This window comes from Orycteropus afer, unplaced genomic scaffold (assembly GCF_000298275.1).
Source record: "Orycteropus afer afer isolate SDZICR_OR568_19922 unplaced genomic scaffold, OryAfe1.0 scaffold00068, whole genome shotgun sequence".
In the NCBI taxonomy this organism is placed as follows: Eukaryota; Metazoa; Chordata; class Mammalia; order Tubulidentata; family Orycteropodidae; genus Orycteropus; species Orycteropus afer.
The window spans coordinates 11,545,334-11,572,974 of record NW_006921655.1 but is presented as its reverse complement, the minus strand read 5'-3'; the positions used below and the strand labels follow the sequence as shown (position 1 = coordinate 11,572,974).

The 27,641-nt window shown below is 39.1% G+C and overlaps 1 protein-coding gene across 1 annotated transcript in view; it reads right to left on the bottom strand.

Annotated features, from left to right (window-relative positions):
• RYR3 (ryanodine receptor 3) overlaps nucleotides 1-27,641 on the bottom strand; it is a 585,899-nt gene that overhangs the window by 197,357 nt on the left and 360,901 nt on the right. The window contains exons 43-45 of the mRNA XM_007940521.1: nucleotides 24,091-24,226; nucleotides 7,954-8,134; nucleotides 6,612-6,720 (exon numbers count right to left, since the gene is read on the bottom strand). Of these exons, the coding sequence (XP_007938712.1) occupies nucleotides 6,612-6,720; nucleotides 7,954-8,134; nucleotides 24,091-24,226 (426 nt within the window). The remainder of the gene's footprint in view (nucleotides 1-6,611; nucleotides 6,721-7,953; nucleotides 8,135-24,090; nucleotides 24,227-27,641) is intronic.

Genomic DNA, 27,641 nt, shown 5'->3' with positions numbered 1-27,641 from the left:
GTCCATTGTAGGTGATCCAGCCAGTATTTGAAATACCAGTAACATAGCCTCCAGCCTCACAGTGACATGCAAGCCACCACAGTATGATAAACTGACAGATGAGTTGTGGACAATCCTATTACTAAGTATATATCATAAAGAAGTGAGAGGCAGGACACAAATAGACATATGCTCATACATGTTTATGACAGCACCATTCACAATAGCAAATAGATGGAAATAACCTAAGTGCTCATCAACAGAGGAATGGGTAACCAAATTGTGGTACACATGCACAATGGAATACTATGCAACATTAAAGAATAATGTAGAATTCATGAAATATTGCATAATGTGAATGAACTTGGAAGACATAATGCTGAGTGAAATAAGTCAATCACAGACGGACAAATATTTTATTAGCCACTATCATAAAAATTCAAGGAAAAGTTTATTTATGCAAGGAAATGTTCTTTGTTAGGTAAAAGGGATGGGATGGGAGAGAAAATTGCTATATAGTTTTTTTTAAAATATATATATACATACAAACATATATATATATATACACACACACACACACCCAAAGATTATCAGTGGTTACCAAAAGTAAGAGGAAGGGGGAAAAGGGAAGCTTTTGTTTGTGGGGCATTGAGTTTATGCTAATGTTGGTAGAGTATTTTGGAAAAGGATTGTAATAATTGTGTCACAGCATGAAAAATGCTATCAATGTCCCTGAGTTGTAAATGTGGACATTGTTATGTTGGTGAATGTCATGGTGTGTGCTTTCATCACAATAAAAATGAAAAGAAAAAAGCATGAATTAGATTAGTATAAAACCAAACCCAAGCTCACTGCTGTCGAGTTGATTCTGACTCATAATGACCCCTCCTTGGGTTTCCTAGGTGGTATCTCTATGCAAGCAGATTGGCCTGTCTTCCTTCCGAGCAGTGGCTGGTGGGTTTGAACCAGCAGCCTTCTGGTTAGCGGTCAAATGCCTTAGGCACTATACCACCAACAGAAAATATTAGAATATAATATGTGTACACTAGGTTACAATGTAAATTACATTTCTTACTATGTGTTTTGGTTAAAAAAAAACATTTGAAGGTGACTACTTTGAATAGGTCTTTCATTAGTGTTTTTGTTACCTTTGTTGTTGTTGTTGTTGTTTGCCGTCGAGTTGGCCCCAACTCATAGCGACCCCTCCCTTGGGTTTCCGAGGCAGTATCACTACGGAAGTAGGATTGCCCAAACTTCTTTACGAGGAGTGGGGGGTGGGTTTGAACCGCCAGCCTTCTGGTGAGCAGTCAAGTGCCTTAGGCACTGTGCTACCAGAGCTCTAGTGCCACTCTAATAGAATATACCACAAATGGGATGGCTTGAACAAAGAGTTTATTCTCCCACAAGTTTGGAGGCTTTAAGTCTGCATTCAAAGTGCCAGGCTCTGGGGGCTGGGTGAAAGCCCCTCAACCTTGGGCTTCAGCTCTGCCTCCTGCTCCTGGCCCACTGAAGCTGGAGGCTTTTCTTCACTCAGACAGCTGCTGGATACTGAGGTTAACAAGCCCAAGGTAGACAAGTAAAAAGACACACTCACAATGTTACCAAACAACATGGCAGGCCAATAATTCAAGTCCAGATGTCTCAAGATTGGCAGGGCATGACAAGCTGCTGAACAATGACTTGGCTACATGCAGGGTTCAAGAGTGCCAAAAGGGTAGAGACCAATCTCAAAGATTCTCCTTATACACGGGAAGCAGACCACATCCCTAAAGCCCCTATTCAGCTGCTCATGGCACATTCCACCATGCAGTTGATTGCCAGTCTCATCATGGGTAATAACTACCTGCAGCTGCCCAGCCAACTTGACAACAAGCTTAACTACTACAATTAGCATTAAAAAATATAGCAAACCCATGTTAACTTGGTAGTGACCGAATACATAATCTCACTGATACCACCAGTCAGATCAGACCAATTCTGCTTTGCAAGTGCTTTTGGGAGATGTTCTGGAATAATCTGAACGTAATCACATATATAAAGAAAGGCATCTGAGCTCTGAATGAGGAATCAAATAGCTGTAAAAGAAGTACCATGGAAGGAAAGACTTAATATTGGTAGAATGGCAATACTCCAAACTGAATTACAGATTTAATGCACTCCCTATCATAATCCCAGCTAACTTCTTTGCAGAAACTGACAAACTGAGTCTAAAATTCATATGGAATTCCAAGGGAATGACAATTGTCAAAAGGATGAACAAAATAGGAAGACTTGTGCTTCCAAATTTCCATACTACAAAAAGCAACTGGAATCAAGACAATCTGGTGCTGAAATAAGACAAGACATATAGATCAATGGAATATAGTTGAGGATACAGAAATAAACTACACACATGGTCAACAGATATTTGGCAAGGGTGACAAGACCATACAATGAAGAAAGAACAGTTGTTTCAACAACTGATAAAGAAGCAAATACATCTCCACATGCAAAACCAAAAAAAAAAAAAAAAAACGGACCCTTACCTCACACCACATACAAAAAATAACTCAAAACAGATTAAGGACCTAAATATAAGAGTTAAAACTATACAATTCTTTGAAGAAGCATGAATAAATCTTCATGACCTTGGAGTGGGCCAAGAATTCTTAGCTATGATATTGAAAGCACAGCAACAAAAGAAAAAAAAAAATAGATAAATTAGACTTCATCAAAGTTAAAAGCTTGGTGTAGACTTCATCAAAGTTAAAAGCTTGGTGCTCAAAGGACACTATCAAGAAAATGAAAATTAATCCAAAGAATAAGGAAAAATATTTGTAAATCATCTATCTGATAAGGGACTTTTATTCAGTGTATAAAGAACTCTCACAACTCAATAATAAAAAGACAATACAATTAAAAAATGGGCAAAGGATCTGAATAGTTTTTTTTTCAAGAAAGATATATAATTAGATAACAAATGACAAAAAAAAAAAAAAAAGATGCTCAATATTACAAGTCAAATGCAAATCAAAAGCACAATGGTATACCATTTCACCCCTACTTGAAAGGCTAGAATAAAAAAGTTTGATATTAGTAAGTGTTGGTCAGGGTGTGAAGAAATTGTAACTCTTATCACTGTTGGTGGGAATATAAAATGGTATAGCTGCTTTGAACAGTCTGGTAGTTCCTCAAATGCTAACATATGACCTTAGATATGTACCCAGCACAAAACTTGCACACAAATGTTTATAGTAGCATTATTCATAATAGCTCAAAATGAAAACAAACCAAATGTCCATTAATGGATTAATAGATAAACAAATGTGATAAATCTATACAACAAATATTATTTGATTATGAAAAACAAAGAAGTACTGATACATGCTACAACATAGATGAACTCTGAAGATATACTAAGTGAAAAAAGCCAGTCACAAAAGACTATGTATTACACATTCATTCAGTGAAATGTCCAGACCAGGGAAATCTAGACAGAAGAAAGTAGATTACTGGATGCTCTTTCCTGGTGTGTGTTGGGGGCATGTACAGCTGAAGGGTATGGAGTTTCTTTTTGAAGTGACAAAAATGCACTAAAATAGACTATTTTATGGTTGTACAACTTTGTGTATACATCAAAAACTTATATACTTTATAAAGTATATAATCAAAAAATTATATACTTTAAATGGGTGAATTGTATGGCATGTGAATTGTACCCTCAATAAAGTTGTTAAAACATAAATATATACACGCACATACCCCCAAGCATTTTTTCTAATTTAAAAGACGATTTTTTCCTGTTTTTATATTAAAAGCAATTATTTTCTCCTTCACTCATAATGCTTCATTCCTCATGATGCTCACAGCCCCAGAATAGGCTTATTTTCAAAGCTCTGAGGTGACATACTTAGAAGCAAGTAGAATCTTCATGATTCCTCTTCTAAATTAAAAACAATGAAACCTTTAAAAATGGTTTTTCCTGTATTTTTTGGTCAATGACCAAGGCAACTGACTTAAACACCAAAACCCAAAACCAAATTCACTGCCATCAAGTAGACTCTGACTCGTAGTGACCCCTCCTTGGGCTTCCGAGGTGTTATCTCTACAGAAGTAGATTGTCCAGTCTTCCTTCCGAGGGGTGGCTGGTGGGTTTGAACCGCTAGCCTTCTGGATAGCAGTCAAATACTTTAGGCACTATGCTACCAGAGCTCCTACTTAAATAACACTCCACCTTTACATAAACAATAAAGATAGTGTGGGAAGTTATCATCTGCTTTTGATTTCCAGTTTCCTTAAAATGATAGGTACATATCTTATCCTTCCCTTTTTCTGAATATGGTGAGTACTTATGTGGAGTTTTTATCTAAGGATTGACTCTCCTTGAAGTATTTTATAATTTTAATATTCTAGGCAGTATTCTGTAGCACTCATATTTAAGTGTTTTCACTTAGGCAATAGTGGATCAGCTTCTTCCAGAGATGAGAATCTTGCCAAAAGTTGTACATTTTCTGGGCCACAGAAATGAGAGCATAGAGGGAAGTAAGAAGAGCAAATGATACAGTAAATATCTCAGTAATAAGATAAGCGACCTTCCCCAACACCTCCTCAGACTGTTGTGAGAAGAGTTTGGTTTAGTTATAAAAGGAAGAAGTTGGAAAATCCAGGACTGGATTAAGCCAGAAGAACAGCTACCAATAAAACAATAAATATTCTCTAAAAAATATCCACAAAACAATGGGCCAGTACTAGTCAGAAGCGTCAAGGTCAGGAAAATCGAAGACAGAGAAACTTTCAGATATAAGGAGATTCTAGACTGGGTCATTTTTATTTTTTTAACTCAAGTTACTATGTGTCTACCCTCTAGTTAGTAGTTTATCCTCCCACCCCCTCCGACCCTGTTAACCATCAAAGAACGTTTCCTTCTGTGTGTAAACCTTCTCTTGGTTCTTTATAACAGTGGTCTCATACCATATTTGTCCTTTTGTGATTGACTCATTTCATTCAGCATAATGTCCTCTATGTTTATCCATATGATGAGATGTTTCACAGATTCATCATTGTTCGTTAATGTTGTATAGTATTCTATTGTGTGCATGTACCATAATTTGTTGATCCGTCCCTTAGCTGATGGGCATCTAGGTTGTTTCCATCTTTTTGTTACTGTGAATAGTGCTGCAAGGAACAGGGGTGTGCATTTATCTGTTCATATCACAGATTTTATTTCTCTAGGATACATATTGGCACATAACAACAACAACAACAGGATATATACCTAGCAGTGGGATTGCTGGCTCATATAGTATTTCTCTTTCTGGCTTTTTAGGAAGCACCATACCACTTTCCACAGTGGTTGCACCTTTTAACAGTACCACCAGCAGTGTATGAGGGTTCAAGATTGTATCTTGGACCAGAAAAGGTTAATTGGTAAAATTTAAATAAGACTTATTGATTATTTTGGCTGTTAGGCTCAATAAAATCTATTATTAAAAAAAAGAAACATCAACCATCCCCCTCATTTTGAAGGAATCTGCAGCAATTTCCTTATTGTAAAAAATCTATTTCATTTCTATCTTTAATGTGAAACAATGTATTTTCCCTCTAACTCTGAAGGCCTTGCACTCATAGGCTCAAGACCCAGGAATGAGGTACATGATAGCAACTTGGTTTTATCTCAAGAAGGAGAGATGATTTGGAAGCTAAGCACTGTGATATGCATGGCTTGCTCAGCACAACTTGGCCACAGTATCCCTGTGTTTTGCTGTTTTCCCACTGAAGACCCCATCTTAGTACTCCAGACCTTCCAGAGTCTGATGATAGGGCCCTTGTGGACACTGCCAATCTCCCCAACTCTGTTGGCTTAATGAGGCCTTGTGTGGGATAAGTCAACCTCTCTCAGCCCTCAAAAGAGGTGAAGAGAAGGGGAAGAATACAAGTTTTTAGTTTAAAACTAGAAGTCTTAGAAGACTAAAAACGAAACCATCATTTCAGGATGTCTGCAAAGCTCTTCCTCTGAAAAATAATCAAACATGAACTGTAGGAAGAGACTGCTTTCCTGGGGTCTAAACCCATGATTAAGGAGCCCTGGTAATGCAATAGTTAAATGCTCAGCTGCTAACTGAAAGGCTGGCTGTTTGAACTCACCAGCTGCTTGTGAAAGAAAAGACCTGGTATATGTTCCTATAAAGATTTCAGCCTAGGAAACCCTATAAGGCAGTTCTACTTTGTCCTATAGGATGGCTAAGAATCAGATTTGACTTGATGGCACACACCACCACCACCACTACCGAAATCAACCAGACAAAAGAATCTCCGCATGGAACTGTCCTAATGGTCATGATCAAGAGTCAAGTTGGTCACATTTTGACCAAATAGAGTCATATATAAACATCATTTAGGAAGGCTTTTCATATGCAATGTGTAGTGAACATGCCCAACTAGCACCACTGAGCAATTACACACATAAATTCATCCAGGAATTATTTCTTGCAAAGCTAAAGTATCAGAAATGGATACTTCTAATGTTAGCAAAAGGAAACGAAGAGAAAGGTATGTTAGGAAATGCCAGAGACAGAAGAAATTATGTTCAGGAAGTCTATAGCATTCTTGGCTCAGGCCTCTCCAAATTGTTCTCTGGGAACGCTATCACTTACGTGCATTTCAGGAGCACACCGGCCCAGTAGATCTATAAGAGCTGAATAAAATGACATAATTGCATTGCCCATATGCACAATCTCTTCTTCCTCTTCATTGTCCTCCACACTGCTGAGAGAGAACCAACATAGGGTGATGTGAAGAAGCCCGGTACTCACTGGACTAAATACTTTGCCATAGTATCACACCTTAGCTACTTGATAAAGAATCACTTACTCTGCACATTTTGGGCATCATACATCCTTTCCCTTGGATGCCTCCTCCCTTCAGTAGTTAAAGAGCTAAATTTGTTCATTAACTCAAAGGACCCAGATATTTACCCATGACATTCCTAGGGTCCCCTGAACTTTAAGGCGTGTGCACTGACATGAGCTGATCATACTCAGAGATGTAAATAATCCCTCAAATTCATATCATTCATTCATTCCATTCTCCTCCCTGAACACTACACAGAAAGCACACTGGACCAGAAGTTGGGAGCAATGACTCCAGGTCTTGGTTCTATTGCTCAAAAGCTATATATGACCTTAGTCTCAGTTTTTTCTCATGTTACAGGGGAACATTGTGACAGCTTGTATTTTGGGTTCTTTCCACTTCACACCTACCAGAACCGACGACAAAAAAAAAAAAAAAAAAGCCAGCTGGCTAGAGAGTTATCCCCGCTAGGTTATACCCACTCTCTAGATTCTGAGGCCTAATCTAGAGGCTGTGATTAAAGAAAGGGTAACATTCATAAGATATGATGAAGGGAAAGTCACCAGGAAATCTGACAAGCCAGCAGCTATATATTTAACCTTTAAAGTCTAAGATTATTAATCTTGTGATTTTTCATGTTCTGTCATTTTCTTTCCTAAGAAATCAAATCAAAATACTTTTTAATTAGTCTTCACACTTTTGGAAAAGAAAGTGGAGAGTGCTACTCCTTTTAAAAGTGAGGTACTGGATGAGGCATCATGGTTCAAAATATGGAAGAAACTTTGCCGGAGACAGACACTGACTGTCATCTTGGCCAATGTCTTTCAGTCTCCACATAGCTTCCTCTTGTGTAATGTGGTGTGGGGTAGTGTGGTGGTGCTGTATGGAGGCTCAGTGTTGGCCAGAATGACTGGTGATTCTGTGATTGGTTTAAGCAGAGTAGAGGAAATGGAAGGAGGTGAAGGTGATAATGATCACTAGGCTTACAACTTACTTGACGAGGTGATTTTAAATGTTCTAACCACACCCACAAAAAACATTCTTCCTCTATCAGGGTAAGGCATGACACCTCCTAAATCATCAGTTTACTGACAATATCTGGGAACTCACCAACCATAATCATAGGGCAAAAGGCCATTCACTTACACATCTCTCTTGTATCCTTGAGAAGGAAGGTCGAGCGCTGGGTTCTCAGAGATCTTAATCGCGCCTTGCATGGCAGCCAACAGACCATTTCCTCCTTCACCCCTCAGGGCTGGGCCAAAGCACTCTGGGCGTCTGATGAGCAGCTTGACAACGACACTAGCATTTTCTTCCACACTTTCACCTAAGGAAAAGAGGCATCATTTCCTTCTTATTGGAAGGGACAACCTTGGAATGCATTTTCAAATGATGAGGCTGAGAGATCAGTTTTTGACTGAGCTTGTCACTCACTTTTAAATGATGCAAGTGGAAAGAAAGACAAGTGTTGATGAATTGGGTTAGGATCTCTTTGTCTGAAGTGGTATGAATAATGATAATAGAACAGACTCTTGCTGTTTAGCTCAGAATTTTCTATGGTTGGGATTATTCCACTGTATATAAGTCCTCAGAGGGCAAGACAAACGCTACTAAGTCTCTCCTGGTATTTTACTGATTCATTCACAAATGACTTAAACCCCAAACCCACTGCCACTGAGTCAACTGCAACTCACAGTGACCCTACAAGGCAGAGCAGAACTGCCCCATAGGGTATCCAAGGCTGTAAATCTTTATGGAAGCAGATTTCCTCACCTTTTGCCCATGAAGCAGCTGTTGTTGTTGTTATGTGCTGTCGAGTCGGCCCCGACTCATAGCGACACCTCCTTGGGTTTCCGAGGCAGTAACACTACGGAAGTACATTGCCCAATCTTCCTTCCGAGGAGTGGTTGGTGGGTTTGAACCGCCAGCCTTCTGGTTAGCAGTCAAGTGCCTTAGGCACTTTGCTACCAGAGCTCCCATGAAGCAGCTGGTGGATTTGAATCACCTACTTTTTGGTTAGCAGCTTAATGCTTTAACCTACAAATTACTTAGAGAACCAAAAAACTTTACATCTTTATTAACTCCATGGTGAGCTGCTAAAAGGTATTTGCTTTCTTCCTTGAGAGAAGGTAAAACTGAAACTCAAGTTAGTGTGCCTAAATAAACATCTGAAGAAATGACATCTTAGCCTTGGAGCTATATTCTTAGAGAGTTCAAAACATGCTCCAGAATGATCAGGTTTGTATGGAAGGACCTCAGGGCATTTCTGAAATCATTTATTCGGATGAAAAGTATACTTTACCATAATGTCATCTTGGTTATTACTAAAACAGCTCTGTGGGAAGGTAAAAGTTAGAGAATTGTATTTTGCCAGTATTTCTCCCTGGATGAACCATAGACAACTATGATAGAATCCCATTTCCTGAAGAGATGATTAAGCAGTGGGACTGGAACACTTAGGTAGATAAACAAATGCTTCTCAGAGCCAATGCTTATATTCAAAAGCATTTCTACTACTTATTAAAAAAAAATTATAAAGCACACCTACTGCCTTAGATTAAATCCTACTTTGTCTTTAAGAATTTATCCCTAGGCCAAGACTTAAAGGTTGTATTTTTTTTTTTTTTTTATGTTGTATTAGATGAAACCTGAAGAAAAATTTCTCTATCATTACATATGCCTCAGAGGATTACAAGAGATTCCATCTTGATAGGCTATTATATTATTTATTGTTATGTAAAAATTACCTAAAAACTTAGGTGAAAATAACAAACATTTAATATCTCACAGTTCTCATAGGTAAAGAACTTGGGAGTGATTAAGTGGGGTGATTCAATTTGGAAACTCTTAATGAGATTATAGTCAAAATGTTGGCCAGTGCTGCTTGAAGGCTTGAGTGGAGCTGAAGAATATACTTCCAAGATAGCCCACTTACATGGGTTGACAATCACTTGCTGGATGTTGGGTGTTGTTGTTGTTGTTGTTGTGTGCCGTCGAGTCGGACCTGACTCATAGTGACCCTTCCTTGGGTTTCCGAGGCAGTATCACTACAGAAGTAGATTGCCCCATCTTCCTTCTGAGGAGTGGCTGGTGGGTTTGAACCGCCAGCCTTCTGGTTAGCAGTCAAGTGCCTTAGGCACTACACTACCAGAGCTCTTATTGGGTAGAGGATTCAATTTCTCACCACGTAGGCCTCTCCATAGAGTTTCTTGATTATCTTTGTGACATGGAACTTGACTTCCCATACAGCAATTTGAGAGAGAGCAAGGTAGAGTATGTGATGTCTTTCATAGCCCAGTTATGCATAATAACTTCCACCACATTCTGTATTTAGTAGATATGATGCCATTTTTTGAAGGGAGGAACATCAAACAACTTTTGGACATATTTTTAAACCATCACAACTTTTAAAATTCTGTTTAATGAACCATTTTTATGAATTAACTTCCAAACCAAAAACCAAATCCATTGCCACTGAGTTGGATCCAACTCACAGCCACCCCTCCTTGGGTTTCTGTGTATCACTACAGAAGTAGATTGCCCAACCTTCCTCCCAAGGATGAATTAACTTAGGCAGAAGTATTGTGAATAGAACATAAAATGGGAATCTTTTTGTTCCAGCTTTTTAGCTAATCACTGTGTGAGTATGCACACTGCATAATTTTATTGGGTTTCATTTGGCCCATAGAGCAAGTGGGGCAACTTGCCTCTTCTAGTTTTAGAGTCAGTCTTTCTGTTTGAACCACACTCTGAGGCTTTTTCATCATGTCAGAGGGAGCAGAGAGGTTGAGCTTGTAGTCAGAATGCTTGAAATTATCTTGTGCTCCTCTTTCACATAAACTCATACTTATACATATCTGAAGTCTCTCACAATCTTGAAAGGCTGGATCACAAATATATTCCTGTACTACAGCTTGGCTTGCTGACATTCTTTTATCACTTAGCCTTCTGTACTGAAAGTAAAAAGACTGTAAGCATATTCTACTGTAAGTTTTAGAATTACTTGATTCAGAAAAAAAAATTCATTACATTGAATTTAAACAGCTCATCAGCAGGCAAAATCCACTGGCATCCAGTTGACTCTGACACATGGTGATCCTTCAAGAACAGAGTAGAACTGCCCTATAGGGTTTCCAAGGCTGTAAATCTTTACAGAAGCAGACTGTTTCATCTTTCTCTCACAGAGTGGTTAGTGGGTTCAAACTCTGACTTTTTAGTTAGCTGCCAAACGTTTCAATCACTATACCACCAGAGCACCTTATCAGCAGACAATCACTGTTTTATAGTTCAGTCCTTTAAGAAGAATCTAAGAGTGTTTATAAAGAAGTTTTTCTTCAAGTTTCACCTAATGTACAGTAAAAAAATTATTAAAGCAGAGTCCATGTGAAGAAAATTCTCAGGAGATGTGGAAAGGATAAAATAATCACAATAGTATGAGGAAAGAACAAATACATTCTCCAAGGAAAGAAACTAAGAAGAGAGAGGTTGTGTGACAATATGCAGTTTGCAGAATGACTCTTAAAAAGTGATGATGCTAAATCTTAACCCCAAGCTTTCCTATTAGTTGAGCCTAGCATTTATACCTGGTAAGAGTTTAACTGCAGGAGGCAGGCTTAAAGAAAACCACCAGGACAATCAACATATTGAAAAGCAAATATTCTTAGTCATAACATATAATTCACAGTTTACTACTTTCAAAAAGCACTGGTCTCAAGACCTACCAAGTAGCATAGATGTCAGCCTTCCCAGCAGTCATTTTCCAGTTATAAGAATAATGAACCTAGAACTTTGACATTTTAAATGCCAAAACTTGAGGAAGAAAACTTTGTTATTCCAGTTTTTTTTTAAATACTGTACTCTGATTACTTCAGCTCTCAGAGTGGAAATGCTTTTGGGTGACACAGTTTTTACCAGCATACTAAATTCAACATAGCTCTTTCCACAGTGATCAGTGTCACAGAGTTTGATATGACATGGACCCACAATGCACATCAGAAAATGAAAAATCAGAACATGAGTTCTATATACAGTTTTCTAAGAAATTCATTTGCCAAATCAGCCTGTTTTATCCAAGTCCTAGGTCTTGAATTCAAGCTAATTTGGTTGGCTTCTACAACTGACTGAGGAAGCTATCCCTTGATTACTGAAATGCGCACATTTGTGGGGTATGCAGAGGTTACCCTGCAAGAGTAAGGAACTGATGTGCAACCACTGCTTCTAATTAGAGGGCCAAAGGAAAGAACTTCCCACAGCTTTACAAGGTAGATGATGGCATGGTTAGAAGAAAGAAAAACATTCCCTTCCTAATTACCTGTAGCTTAGTAAACTTGCCTGAACCACATCCACTGTAGGGATGCTGAATACTGATCTTGAAGGTAGTTTTCAAGGCAGAGAGAGATTTGAGGTAAACCAGTTTTGCCCAGGGGCTTTCAAAATGTTTTGCTTGAGTTCCAAAATGAGTAATGAGCTTAATAACAGTCTGGATGTTCACAGTTCCTTTCTTCAAAGGCTCTCAAAGCTGTCTTCACTTTACTATCCTCTTTTCAATATTCCTGAGAACTTGGATGGAAATGGAAATGATTCTTCCCATTTTACCCTTGGTAAAACAATCATTCTTACCATACGCGCAATTAGTGGGGATACATTGGTTGTATCTTCAGCCCACTGTTTGCCTTACTCTCCAGGTTCTAACTATTTTAAAGTTCCTCTACCTGGATGCATTTCTTCTTCCTATGCCCTCAATGTAAACCCTTAACCTAGATAAACTCATCCTTCAGGATCAGCTTTAAGATGGAAGTCCCAGAGAACCCAGTGCCAACAAATACCTTGCACTTTTCTGTTAAGGATTGAGCACACATGTAATTAATGATTTATCTGTATCCTTTTTTTCCCCTCCCTATGCTATATATGTGTAGGAGCTCTGGTGGTATAGTACCTTAGACATTTGACTGCTAACAAGAAGGCTGGCGGTTCAAACCCACCAGCCATTCCTTGGAAGGAAGGTTGGGCAATCTCCTTCCACAGAGATACTGCCTCAGAAACCCAAGGAGGGGTTGCTATGAGTTGGGTCCTACTCGACTGCACGTAACAACAACATGCTATATATGGGAGCTCTGGGTGGCAAAGTGCTTAAGGCATTTGACTGCTAACCAGAAGGCTGGTGGTTCAAACCCACCAGCCGCTCCTCAGAAAGAAGATTGGGCAATCTACTTCCGTAGTGATACTGCCTCGGAAACCCAAGGAGGGGTCACTTTGAGTTGGATCCGACTTGAGAGCAGTAGGTTTGGTTTTTATGCTGCTTCCTTCATTAGTTTAGGGCCATACATCTAATTATCTAACCCTGTATGCTCAAAGGTCTTGCTAACATCTGCTGTAGAATGGGCATTCAAAATTTATTTCTTGAATGAATGAAAAGACTTTAATGAGACTTAAGGTAGAGGTTTAAAATGATTGTTTCTGCTTCCTACAGATAATATTTATTATTATCTCATGTTATTATTTGAAATGCTCTAATAAATAATAAAGCACAAAGCCCAATTCCTAGCACATGGTAAGAGTACAACAAATGTTAGCTATTATTATTAGTATTTTTTAGATTATGAACTTTAGAGGAAGGAGCACTGAGTTCACTTTGTGTAGTACTGGGAAGAAAACCATGGACAATTAATAAATGAATTATAATGTATTTTGATGATGATAAATCACTTCCCAAACTTGGACAGAAACCTGACGGCAACTATCCCTCAGAGTACTGTTTTACCAGATATTGTTTACAAGAGACTGGGTTGTCCATTTCCTCAGATTCAATTAGTCCTAAAGAAAACAGCATATGCCCAATCAAGTCCCACTGCAGTAAGAGAGCACACTGGGGGTTCAACAGGAATAAGTCTGAAGATACTTTCACCTAATTTGCCTAGAGAATGATAAGGCAAGTAGTGATGGCCAGGGCCCAATATTTTTCTTGGTAAGTGCCAACTCACATGCAGTGCCATGCAATTTGCATGAACCAAGTCACTTCAAAGGATGAGGACACACTCCTTAGGAATACCCAGCCTAAGAAAGCTCGAATTGGAGACATGCTTGTAAACAACTGTGGCACACAGAGAGAAAGTTAGGGATGCTTTGCCCATTTGTTCATTAATTTAACAGTTCATTGAATCCAAACTATGTATTAGTTGCTGATCTAGGTACAATGGACATGTGGTAAAGATGACAGAGTCCTGCCCTTAAGGAGCATCAATTCTAGTGGGTCTGGACAGCAATAAACAAGTTAAAAAAAAATGAACATAGTACTTAACAGACTAGTATCAGACCTATGAGAAAATAATTAAGGAAGGAGTTTCTTTAGATATGTCAGCTTTTCTAAGGAAATGACATATGAGCTTGATCAGAGGTTTTGGAAAGCATCAGTTCTAAGACTTGGAAGAAGTCTAGTCTAGCAGAGGGTGGGCACCCACAAAGGTCTTGAGAAGGAACCGGGTAATTGTTTTGAGTGAGGCTCTCAAGTTAGACAGTGTAGGGAAAAAGGAGATGATTACTTAAAGATAGGGATGGGTGAGTTAGGTGCTGAGATTGGCAATGTAGGCAAGGGCTAGATTGTATAAGGCCTTGGGAGCTGTATCAACAGTTGGAATTTTATTCTAGGTGCAATGGGAAGCCAGAAGGGCTTTAAATAAAGAAATGATACAATCTTACTAATATTTTTAAAGACCATTCAGGTGGCTACATGAAGAGAGTGTAAAGTGCTGGTAGACTTATTTATTGATTCCAATTCTTCTCTCCTCTGTTATATAATCCATCTTTTGCCAAAGGCTATGGTATACCAGAGGTAATTCCCTTGCCTTGAACTTGGCCACATGATTTGGTCTTGGCCATGTGACTTGATTTGGCCCATGGGATGTTCGTGGCAGTGATGTAGGCAGAGAGGTCTGTTAAGGCTTTTCTCCTTGAACTTCTAGCACTACAAAGCAAGAAAGAGCATACTTCCGATGGCCACTGCTCCTTTAGCCTGAACCTCAGAATGAAGCAAGTGAAGCAGAATCACCTAGTGGGCCTACACACTGCAGCAGAGCTTCCCAGCCATCTTGCACATGTGTGAACAAGAATGAAATGCTTATTTTTCTATGCCAATGAGATTCTGAAGTTGCTGGTTATGTTGCAGAGGTGTCCTGATATAGGTGTGAGAGTAGAAGCAAAGAAATCAGTTACGCTTCTGCAGTAGTCCAGATGGAAGATAATGAAGCTTGGAGTAGGATGTGGCCAGTAGAGATAGAAGCAGATTGATTTCAGGTACCTTTTATACACCGAATCAATGAATTTGCTGACTGACAGGTGTAGGGATAAAGGAAAAGGCTGAATCAAGGACGCCACCTAAGATTTGGTTTAAATATCTGAGAGGCTGGAGGTGCTACTTAGAGAGATGGAGAACCCTTGGTAAAAACAAGTTTGAGGGGTATAATTACAAATTCAGCAAGATTTTAGATGCTTATTGGACCTCCAAGTCTAATAAGTGATCAGCAGTATATACAATCTGGATCTCAGGGAAGATGATAAGGCTGGAAATGTACATTTGGGGTATCAGCATGTATGTGGACTTTAAAGTGATAGGACTGAATGAAAACCCACGGGGTGGAATGGCACAGTGACACAGAAAATTTAGAGATCAGTATTTGAACCCAAAACTATGCTAAAATTTTGCCCATTAATCTAGAGTTTGGGCCCATATGACTCTTTCAAGATATGTATCAAATAACACTTGAGTGAGACGGAACCTAGAGTCAGAAAAGAGTTGTGCTCTGAAAGAATGGAGTCTATTTAAATATGTTTATTCTCACTGAGTTGATGAAAATCAAATTGTGGTGAGTACAATGGTCATAACACTTTAATTTTGTGTGAATAATGTTGGTAAAGCAGTTTTTCTGGTGGCGTAGTGCCTAAGGCATTTTACTACTAAGCAGAAGGCTGGCAGTTCAAACCTACCAGCCACTCCCCAGAAGGAAGATTGGGCAGTCTACTTCCATAGAGATACTGCCTCGGAAACTCAAGGAGGGGTCACAATGAGTTGGATCCAACTCAACAGCAGTGAGTTTGGTTTTTGGTTTAATATTTCAGCTAAAATCCGTAGTTTTATTTAGGTATAGGGCTTTATTTGCCATTCTTATCAACCAAATATGAAATATGGATTTCTGGACATTTGGGCCCACTGCCACAATGCTCTGTTAGCATTGTCACATGGACCATATAGGAGATCCTAAATGAAATTTTCAGAGTAATTTACTTAATATGAAAAGAAAAGGACAAAATATCCTTTCACCATAACCAGGGAGTTCCTCATTTTGGGCTTTGGTTTGCCAGTGGCTTCTTCACTTGAAGAATTTATTTTCTATCACACCTAGTCCTTGCTTATCGACTATCATGTTATCTGGCATTTTGCATTTACAACGATAGTAAAAAATCTACTATCTATATTTTGCACATTAATGATATACATCTGGCAGTAATGAATGCCAAAGTGTGAGTTGAGAGAAACGGTGGCTGTGATGGTTAAGGTTATACGTCAACTTGGTTGCTCCATGATCCTCACTGGTTTGGCAATTATGTAATGCTGTAACTTGCCAGTAATGAAATGATGTAATTTGGCAGTTATGCAATGATGCAACTTGGCAGTCGTGTAATGATGTAGTTGTCTTCCATTTTCTGGTCTGATGTGGTCATCCTCTACTCTCACATAATGCTGATTTTCACATAACCACCTGGTCTTTGGAACCCAAGCATGTCAATAAGTGAGGACTGTGTGTTATTTGTGTTATTTTTTACTATCTACTTAGTTCTACATTTTGACACTGTTTCAGTTTGATTATTTACAGAGGGAGTCACATTTCCTTGCCTTTATCTCCATAAACCTTTTACCTGTCCCACTGACTGTCCTTTCTCTTCTCAGGCATGGTGATTCAAGAAGGCACAGCAGAGGAGAGAAGACAGTAGGGTAGAAGTGTTCATACATTATAATTAGTAAAAAAGGAGTAACATAGACATTAAATACCCAATCCTCCACTAGCTATATCTCAAAATGTACTTTATATTCTACCTTTTCCTGAAAGCTACCTTTTACCCTTAGCCTGAAGAGCACTGTGATACTTTCCATATTTGCCTTAAACACCTATCAAATCTTTTATTGATGGTGATTTCCAACTGTATTATGAACTAGAGAACAAAAATAATGCCTTATACATTTTGGTTCTAACCATTCAGTTACTAAGTACCAATCACACTGAAGAACAGCCATTACATCCTTTCTGACTCTAAAAACATGAACACATGGACAAAAATCAATCAGCTGATTATTTTAAGCATCTACATCGTCTATGCCCTTCAAATCTAAGATGCCAGTTTGTGCTCCTTAGGAAGATTTATGGGGCTCAAAAGCTCCATCTCTCTGTTCTTCCCACACTATTCTGATAACTATGCCCATTTCTTTCCACAGGAAGTTTTTCAACACTTGACACCTCCCCCCATCCACTGCCAGATAAACTCTACCAGCTGCTGTCAAGTCTGTTCTGAGTTGTGGGTAGTTACCATGAGTGTCAGAGTTACCACATATGTCAGAGTAGAACTGTGCTCCACAGCATTTTCAGTGGCTGTTTTTCTCAAGTAGAGCCCCAGGCATTGATGCCAAGGCACCACTTGGTAGACTTAAATTACCAAACTTTTTTTGGTTGGCAGCAAAGTGCATTAACCTTTTGTACCACCCAAAATTCCTATCAAAAACCAAACTCACTGCCATCAAGTCAATTCTGACTCATAGTGACCCCGTTGGGTTTCCAAGGCGGTAAATCTTTTACAAAAGTAGATTGCCCAGTCCTCCTTCTACAGAGAGGCTGGTGGGTTTGAACTGCCAACTTTCTGGTTAGCAGTCAAATGTCTTAGGCAGTATCCCACCAGAGCTCCTATAAGCACCATAACTCTTGGCATTCCAACAGTCACATGCTGTATAGGTAGGTATGGTTGATTATATTGCTTTTAGTATTACTCCAAGTATGTTTCTGATCAATTCTACTTGGGTTTTCTTTTTCTGTTTCCAGCTATGGATTGCTGGAGACTTGAGGGAAGATCTTCTAGAGCGTATCTCTTGTCACATCTCACAGCCCCTAATAAACTCTTCACATGAGAGATGCACAAGCTACGGCATCTAATAATCTGACTACAAGAAGCAGATTCAGCAAAGCTAGGAGATACTGTGTTCATCTCAACTAAGTTTGTATTCCAAGGAAGGTATCACTGAAACACAAACACCAGAACCCCAAGAAAGCACAGAGTAACTTTTCTTTCTTGTCGTGGACTGCTAAGAAATCTTTTCCTTCTTGGAATTTATGTTAGAAAAGGACTGATAACATACATGCAGACACATCTGTGACTAGCCTGGCTATAGTCTATAACTAAGGTTTAAACAGAGGCTTCTCAACTTCATTACTCTCAGAGTTAAACTCAATCCAAGACTTCCCAATAAGCTAATAAAAATAAAAATAATAAAAAATCATACATATTAAGAAGTTCCCTTAAATGCAAATTATGTTTAAGAAGATTTAAGATAAATATCACAAAAATAAATACTAGTGAATTTATATTAGAAATGTTCAATTCTATTATTTTGATTTGGCAAAAGCTTTATTTTAGGGGCCTTAAAAAAGAACACACAAATATATGTATGTATGTATGTATGTATGTATATATATGGGAGCTCTGGTAGTGTAGTGCCTAAGGCATTTGACTGCTAACCAGAAGGCTGGCGGTTCAAACCCACCAGCCATTCCTCAGAAGGAAGGTTGGGCAATCTACTTCCATAGTGATACTGCCTCGGCAACCCAAGGAGGGGTCACTATGAGTTGGAGCCGATTCGACGGCACACAACAACAACAAAAAAATACACACACACACACACACACACACATGTTGTTGTTATATGCTGTTGAGTCGGACCTGACTCATAGTGACCCCTCTTTGGGTTTCTGAGGCAGTATCACTATGGAAGTAGATTGCCCCATCTTCCTTCCGAGGAGTGGCTGGTGGGTTTGAACCACCAGCCTTCTGGTTAGCAGTCAAGTGCCTTAGGCACTATGCTACCAGAGCGGTCTCTCTCTCTCTATATATATACCAACTTACATATATATATATTTTAGCCCCTAAGAGTAATCAAATAATTCCACTATTTTTGACAAGTTCACTTGTTCATTAGGGAGAGAATGCTAGGAAGGCAATGCTACATAACAGTTTGTATAGTTTAGTCTCTATAGCCAAAGTGCTTCAGGTTAAATCCAGGCTTTAGTTCCTATTTACTATGTGCCTCAGGGTCTTCATCTCTAAAATGAGGATGGTAACAGTACTTACCTCATTGCATTATTGTAGAATTTAAGTAAATTGAGTAAAAGTGTTTCAAAGGTGGTGATAGTAGGTTGTAGGTGGTAGTGCTTGATGGTGAGGATAGTGATGTGGGTTGTTAGTGATGATGGTACATGATGTCAAACAAATAATAAGTATTTGCTGTTATCGTCATCACCACCATTCTCACCATCCACCACACCACTCCCAACCCACTATGCCCACCTACCACCCAATCATTATATTTCACCATCCACATCATCAACATCACCATTACTTTCTGTTACCCACCATGAACAATCTCACTGGCCACCATCACCTCTATCACCCACTACCACCACATCAACATCCTCACCACCTATAACCCACTATTACCACATCTACCATCACTAACCACCACCTATCTCAATCTTTCCTACAACTTGCGATGACCATTCACCACCCAACCATCAGATCCCACCATCATTATCATCACCATGTACCATCTACTATTACCAATTCCACTAATTAAAAAAAACCCAAACCTACTGCCATCAAGTTGATTCCAACTCACAGTGAACCTATACAGCAGAGCAGAACTGCTCAATAGGGTTTTCAAGGCTGTAAATCTTTACAGAAGTAGATTGTCTCATCTTTCTCCCAAGGAGAGTCTGGTGGGTTTGAACTATTGACCTTCTGGATAGCAGCAGAATTTTTAACCACTACATTACCAAAGCCCCACCCTCATCATACTACCACCACCCACTATTATCATCCACCACCCACTATCCATCATCTGCTATCATCCAATATCATTCATAGTCACCCATGATGAACTCTCCCACCATATACCATGGCCACCCATATCAACTTCATCTTTCACTATTAAGAATAAGATATAGACTTAAGAACTATTTCTGAAATTTTAAACCATAAAAAATGTCCAGGAAGTCCTTTTAAAGCACCATTTAGATATAAAGAGTTATAAAGTGCTTTGAGATCCCAAGAAATAAATACAGTCTTCTCATTTCAAATGACCAAGTACTCTTATAAGGATCAACAACAACTAGTACTAACATTGACTGTGGGCTTACTGTTTCTGGTACTGGGCTAAACTAAGTGTTTCATAGGTTGTTTCATTTAAGCTCAGAACAGCTCTGTGAGGTACATACTATTATTATCTCTATACTGTATTAAAAAAAAAAATGGAGGCAAGCAAAGTTTTAGTAACTTGACCAAGTTTACAAAACTAGTAAATGATAGAACTCAATCTGAACTCAATCAGCCCTTTCTTCTTTCATATCATGCTGTTGTGACTAAGCCACTCTTCCACTTCCTGTAGATACTCAAAAAGATTTTTTCTTTTTCATATTTTCCATGTCTCTCTTTTTCATATTTTTCTCTGTGACAATCTACTCCCATCATTTCACCTACAGATGGTCTGTAAATATATTTGTTCTGGTTACCTAGTGCCAGTCTAACAGGAATATACCACAAATGGAATGGCTTTGAACAAACAGGAGTTTACTCTCTTACAATTTTGGAGGCTTTAAGACCATGTTCAAAGTGCCAGGCTCTAAAGGCTGGGTGAAAGTCCTTCAACCTTGGGCTTCAGCTATGCCTCCTGCTCCTGGCCCACTGAAGCCGGAGGCTTTTGTTCACTCAGACAGCTGCTGGCTTCTGAGACTGACAAGCCCAAGGTTGACAAGTAAAAAGGCACAGTCACAATATTACCAAACAACATGGCAGGCTATTAATTAAAGTCTGGAAGAAGTCCCAAGATTGGCAGGGCAGGGATGGTTGTTGAACAACAACTTAGCTACATGCAGGGTTCAAGAGTGCCAAAAGGCTAGAGACCAATCTCAAAGCTTCTCCTTATATATGGGAAGCAAATCACATCCCTAAAGCTGCTCACAGCAGATTCCATCGTGGAGATGATTGCCAGTCTCATCATGGGGAATAACTACCTCCAGCTGCCCAGCCACTCAACCAGGCCCAGCCAAGTTGACAAAAACCTTAACTACCACAATATTCAGTCCCAACCTATTGACTGATTGACCTACATCCTATAACTCCAATTAGGGGCAACTCTGGATGTCACAAACTAGAAACCTAACGTGATCTGAACTAAACCAAGCTTATTTTCTTCCCTCCCAAACCATTTTTTCTCCTTCTAACATCCTTATTTCTTTTCTCTGTGTCCTCAAATCTCTCAGCTTCAATGTGACCTTTGCTCCTTTTCTCTCAACATACTCATGCTCAGCCACCATCACCATCACATACTCATGCAAATTTTGTCTCTGTAATTTCTTTCAAATGCATCTCCTCCATCACTGTGCTAATCCAGAAACTTATTACTTCAACTTTGACATAGCACCAGTCCTCTAAGTACCAACTTTTCTCCCTGCTATCATCATGGTGCTCATCTCCACTCTTACCATTATGGTCTCAACACGTCATTTTTCTGTTAAAAAGGTTTCTCAGTTCTCTGCACACTGAATCAAGACTGAACCTTTCAGCTTGGCATTTAGATTCCTCCTCATAATAGCTTCCTAAGTCCCCTTTAGCATCATCTCTTACCATTTCCATCCATGTAACCACTGTCTGGACCAATACATCATTGTTTCCTGAAGACAGTGTGCATTAGCCTTCAGATTACTGCTCATGCTGATTCCAAATGAACACCTTTCTGCACTTCATATCTGAAAATTAAACCTTTCAAATCCCATCTCTAATGTCATCTCCTCCATGAAGCCTTTCCTGGTCTTCTCAACAGGATATGAGCCCCCTCTTTTGAAGCCCTCCAATAATGTATTCTTATCTTAGGCCAATTTTTATTACTGTGATCTCTGCACATGTCCACCCTCCTATTGGACTGTGAATTGCTGAAATCCTTCACCAAAACCACATGTGGCCCATATGTTAGAGAGAAAAAAATAAACATTAAAGTTAAATGCACATATCTTTCTACTGATGGGCCAATTTGTTAGAGTTTGTTGCATTATTACACTGTGCTGCAGATGATGTTATTTAAAACAACAACAAGAACAACATGAAAGCAAATGGGACTGAACAAATACTTTTGTTTAGAGTTCATTTGTGATTGTACCTAACCAGCATAAGCCAGAGTTGGAATTTGGACAATTCAGATAGGAACGTAGCCAATTGATTCCTTTACCTCCATAAACCAAGTAGACAGTCCCAGTAAGTGACTCATAAAGCTCCTGATCTTGACCGTGAAGGTGACCAAGACTAATAAATTGGTTCTGCTTTGATTTGGCTTGCCTGTCATAAAATCTATTTACATTATCTGTTAAGCTTTATGAGTTCTTAAAATCCACTTAAGAGTTCTCTTTATAATTACAATAACTGTATTAACTCTGGACATGGAATCATTGAGATAGGAACCAGCCCCCAGGTTATGAATGTCCAACTTACTTACAACATATAGTTACAAACCAACCCCATAAAGTCTGTTATGTTAAAACTTTGAGGTACATATAATGGTTCATAGTAACAAATGGGTGCTACTTTGTGATGGACACTAAAAGATTATTTTATTATTACTGTATTCTTACATTAAAGATGTTTTAGTGTATCTAGAAGTGTTTCCGCCTCCCCCCCTCCAGGTGTTTTTATGCATAGATAGGTACACTATACACTATATACTAAGACAAACCTTTGGCTAAGTGACCTCAGATATGAACCTCATCTAACTGTTCCAACTTACATACACATTCAACTTAAAGACAGATTTAGGAACAGAACATGTTTGTTATCAGGGGACTGCCTATAGAACAATCAAATTATTAAAGGATACTCTGAAATAGGCTTTAAGGCAAGGAAGAATGATAAAAATACAGAGAAAGCAGCAGAAGATAATTAATTAGAAACTTGTTTAGGTGGATCCCAGAGGAACAAAAAAGATGTTTTAAGATCTGTGATCCAGTCAGAATGGAGAGGAAAACAGGAGACTAGAATCCATCCCAATATGAAGAATTCAGTGCAGCATGGTATATGAAAGTACACAGGTGGGGGTGAAGGGAGGAAGGACAAGGAAGGCCCATGGGAAAATGATCACTTCCTGTGATATGTGGCCATATATTTGATATATTTCAGATAAATTCTCATATGTATAAGAATTGGTATGGTCAGTTTTTAGGGGCAATCCCTCTATGAGATCATGTAACCTGCCCAATTGGATTTATCAGCTTGGAAACTGAGGATGGAGACGGGAGAGGGATTAAAAGTATAATGTGAATACAAGTGAATTAATATAGTAACAAAATCTTGGGAAACTGGACACATTTTCAAAAACACAGTCCTCTTACTTTGCACAACATTCAGCATATTATGCTGGTGCAACTGAAGAATTTTGGGAGACTTAGAATTCACTGTAAATGGGTGGTAAATGATATTAAGAAGAATAATTTTTATGGTTGCTATAGCAATTATTTCTGCTTGAGAGTTTTGTTACCCTTTACAGCCATCAATTTTTCTTGATTTTATTCATTCATTCATCTACCCATCCATCCATCCATGCATCTATCTTTGCATCCAATAAACTAAGGACCTGGAGACAAATCCGCATTTAGCTCTGTAGTGTGGATAGGATGAAGATATTAACAAGTCTCTCTCTCTCTCTCTTTTTTTTTTTTTACTGATAGGAGAGATACAGATGCGATAAGCTCAAGCTCCCACAATGAATTTCTTGCTGTATCTGTGACTACACCCTGGCACCTGTCCACTGGACTCTACTCTTGACCCTTGTCTGGCCTGTGTCTCCCTAAGAATTCTTTGCCAGATGCTAAGCACCTGTAGAGTTTATGATATGCATGGGTAGGAAGCAATAGAATAATCTCTTTTTCTCCTTATGTACCCATGATTAGCTATCCTGGGTCTAAGAGGCATAGAAAACTCAGGACTCACTGTTCACAAAGACGGCAAACCTCAGGAAAGACAGGTAGCGTTCCCCTTCAATGGGGTTCCAGCTAATGTCAGGGTATCCTTTGGCCAGAAGCATGGGGCAGCTCTGTAATCCACAGCCTGCCAAGTAGGTCACCACCTGCCAAGAACAATACAAAAGTAAGTATCTACTTTTTAAAAGAGATAGCTGTGACACCTGTGAAAATCTGCAAACTGAAGGGCTTTAATTTATCTAGAAGCTAGAGCAGCCAAGATTTTTAAAGTAAGTAATTCAGTATATTTATAACCAGAAACTCCAATCCATTTTTTTTCCAAGTAATCATCAAGACCGATTATCATTTTATGTAGGAACATATCATGTACAGTCAGCTCCTACTTTTTTCTGGTTCTGACAAGAGAGTGAGCTGCCATTTAAATGCAGTCCTAAATAGCAACTAGAGTGACTGGGAGATAAGAGTAAAGAGAGATGACACATCGCAGGATTCAGCCTGGCTGTATTCATTTAGCCATGATATTGTGAAACAAAAATATTCAGTCAACAGTTGATGCTGAGTGGACCCTTGAGTAATCAGGATCAGGACTCCCTGTTCAAGTCCTGCATCTGTAACAGCTATCCAAAGTCAAAAGCTAAGATGCTAAGATTGGGTGGCCAGGAAGAAGCCAAGGTCAGTTAAGGACTAGGACTGCTAACATTCTCTGTTTCTGGATTACTAGACACTTATCACAAGCTCTCGATTCTGGGATCTTGTACAGAATTTTATATTCTGGTAGCATAGTGCCCAAGGCATTTGAGTGCTAACCAGAAGGCTGGTGGTTCAATTCCACGAGCCACTCCTCAGAAGGAAGGTTGGGCAATCTACTTCTGTAGTGATACCACCTTGGAAACCCAAGGAAGGGTCGTGCTGTAAGTCGGTTCAGACTCCATGGCAATGGTTGTGCTTTGCATTGCTACTTTGTAGCAGGTGTCAAACAAAAAGCCTGGCAGATAAGTCTCTGCTTATAATGAGTTGTTATTCTAATCCATCCTTTGATATTTTATCTGTGTGGGAAGAAGAAAAGAATCCACTGTACTACAAAATCCTTAATGTCAGTGATGGGGTCTATTTTTTAATCTCTAAAGCCTGGCATACAAAACTACTGCCAATGAGTTGATTCTGACTCATAGTGACTCCCATTGGATTTCCAAGGTGGTAAATCTTCACGGAAGTAGATTGCCCCATCTTCCTTTGGTGGAGTGGCTGGTGGGTTTGAACCACCAACCTTCTGGTTAGCAGTCAAATGCCTTAAGCACTGTGCCACCAGAGCTCCTTTTGGCACACAGTAGGTACTCAATAATTTTTTGCTAAATAAATTCACGTGTTTGCTGATATCAAATATTCTAACTCATTGTGCAAGAATAGTGACCCTAAGGCAAAACTCAGTAAGAAATTATCGTATTTTCCCCTTCTTAAACCAGGAAGAATACTATTCAGCTTGGAGCTTAGGTTTGATTTTTCCTTAAAAATGTCAGAGTTTTCAGGGCTACAGGTGCAGGGTATTTCACTGACCACTAAACCACTGCCTGTGTATGTGTGTTGAGGAGAAGGGGAGTCTTTGTTCAATCTTACTTGACCTAATTTCTGTTGGGATCAATAGAAGAGAGGAACTACAGAACTGACTGGTTCTTTTCTAACTAATTTGATGGCACTGATCCGAACAAAGTCTGTGGCACTGTGCTAAGCCCCTTCAACAACTTGAAAAGGGGGTTGGTTGCAAACCTCATCACCTTCTTTTATGTATTTCCCTAAGTCCCAATTCTTTCCATTTCCCCAACCCAGTTTGCTAGCTTCCACTCATCACATCTTACACTTTATAAGAGAGGCTCAGTCTCTTATTCAAGTAATATCATTTCAAAGGATGAACTGAGGCTGAGAATGAGGTACTGATTACAAACACTATTGACAGTGCTGTGTAGGAAATCTTTTAGCTGCTAGTTTTGTGCAGGCAATGCTTATCATCCATCCACCCCAAATACTGGGTGGTGCAAATGGTCTTGCCCTCAACTGCTAACTGAAAGCCTGGTGGTTTGAATCCATCCAGAGGTACCTTGGAAGAAGGGTCTAGTGGCCTCCCTCTGAAAGATCACAGCCACTGCCAACCATCCGGAGCTCTACTCTGAAGTACACGCGGTCAGATAAGTCAGAATTGACTCGATGGCAACCAGCTTTTTTTCAATTCCTTTTTATTTGGTAAATGTATAAATAGAATTTGACCAAAGTCAAAGTAGAGACCATGAGCCACACAACATCTGAAGAACAATTATGCAGTGGACTGATAGGTGGCTTGGCATGTGAGACTCTGTATGCATTGGCGGGGTGGGGTGGGGTGGTTACCTTCAATATAGACTTACAGGTCTAGAGGACCACCTCTAAGGTTTTCCCTTCGTAGGTCTTATTGCAGGTCATACTTAACTCCTCCTGCAGTTGGGAGGGCCTATTAAAGTGAATCCTAAATTATATTTGAGTGAGACTCCTCAAAGTAATTTTGAAAAGCAGGGCTACTCCATTACGCTATCAGGTTGTCTGATAAATACCGTACTTGACAAGCTCAGTAAATAGATTGTTTTCCAGACTTCTGCTTTTAAATTAATGCTTTATTAGGAACCCAAGGAAGTTCAACAAGATTGTATATCAAATTTGACAAAATAGTTTCTATTTCTATTTTTTTTCTCTCCCCACCACAAAAGCCCACACAAACCATTATAGTTTAAAACACAGTTTTAATGTTTAATGCTGAAAAAGATAAAACCAAATCCAAACTCACTGCCATCAAACTGAACCTGACTCATAGCGACCCCTTCACTGAAAAAGACACTAAAGAACCAAATAAGGTGACTGGCTAGAAGATAACTTCCTCCTCCCACAAGCACATAAGCTCCACCCACTAGAACATGCTCCACAGAGGCAGGCATTTTGTCTGACTGGCTCTTGGTAGGCCACAGTAGTTATTTGTTGAATGAACACAAGAAAAATTTATTAACTCAAAAACTTTAATAAATCTTCATTGATGGCTAATTATTATCTCATACTAATAGATCAGACATAGTTTTGCAGCTTGTCTGATGAGTCCCTGTCAAAGCCTGATATGAAATAAATGTTGTCTACCTGGCTGCCTCAGCTACATAATGGCCACCTGTCATGGTAATCCTTTAATGAAAAGATAGGGAATACTTCCTCCTTCTCTCCTTAACCTTTCTTCTTTGAGCTTCCCCACATTCACTATTTGGGGGATGGAGGTAGAAATTTCAAATATACATGTGTGTGTGTGTGTGTGTGTATACGTATATATATAGGTGTATATATATATGTGTGTATATATATAAAAAACCAAACTCACTGTCATCAACTCGGATCCAACTCATAGCGACCCTTTCTTGTGTTTCTGAGGCAATATTACTAAGGAAGTAGATTCTACACATTTCCTTCTGAGAAGTGGCTGGTGGGTTTGAACCACCAGCCTTCTGGTTAGCAGTCAAATGCCTTAGGCACTATGCCACCAGAGCTCCTTGTATATAC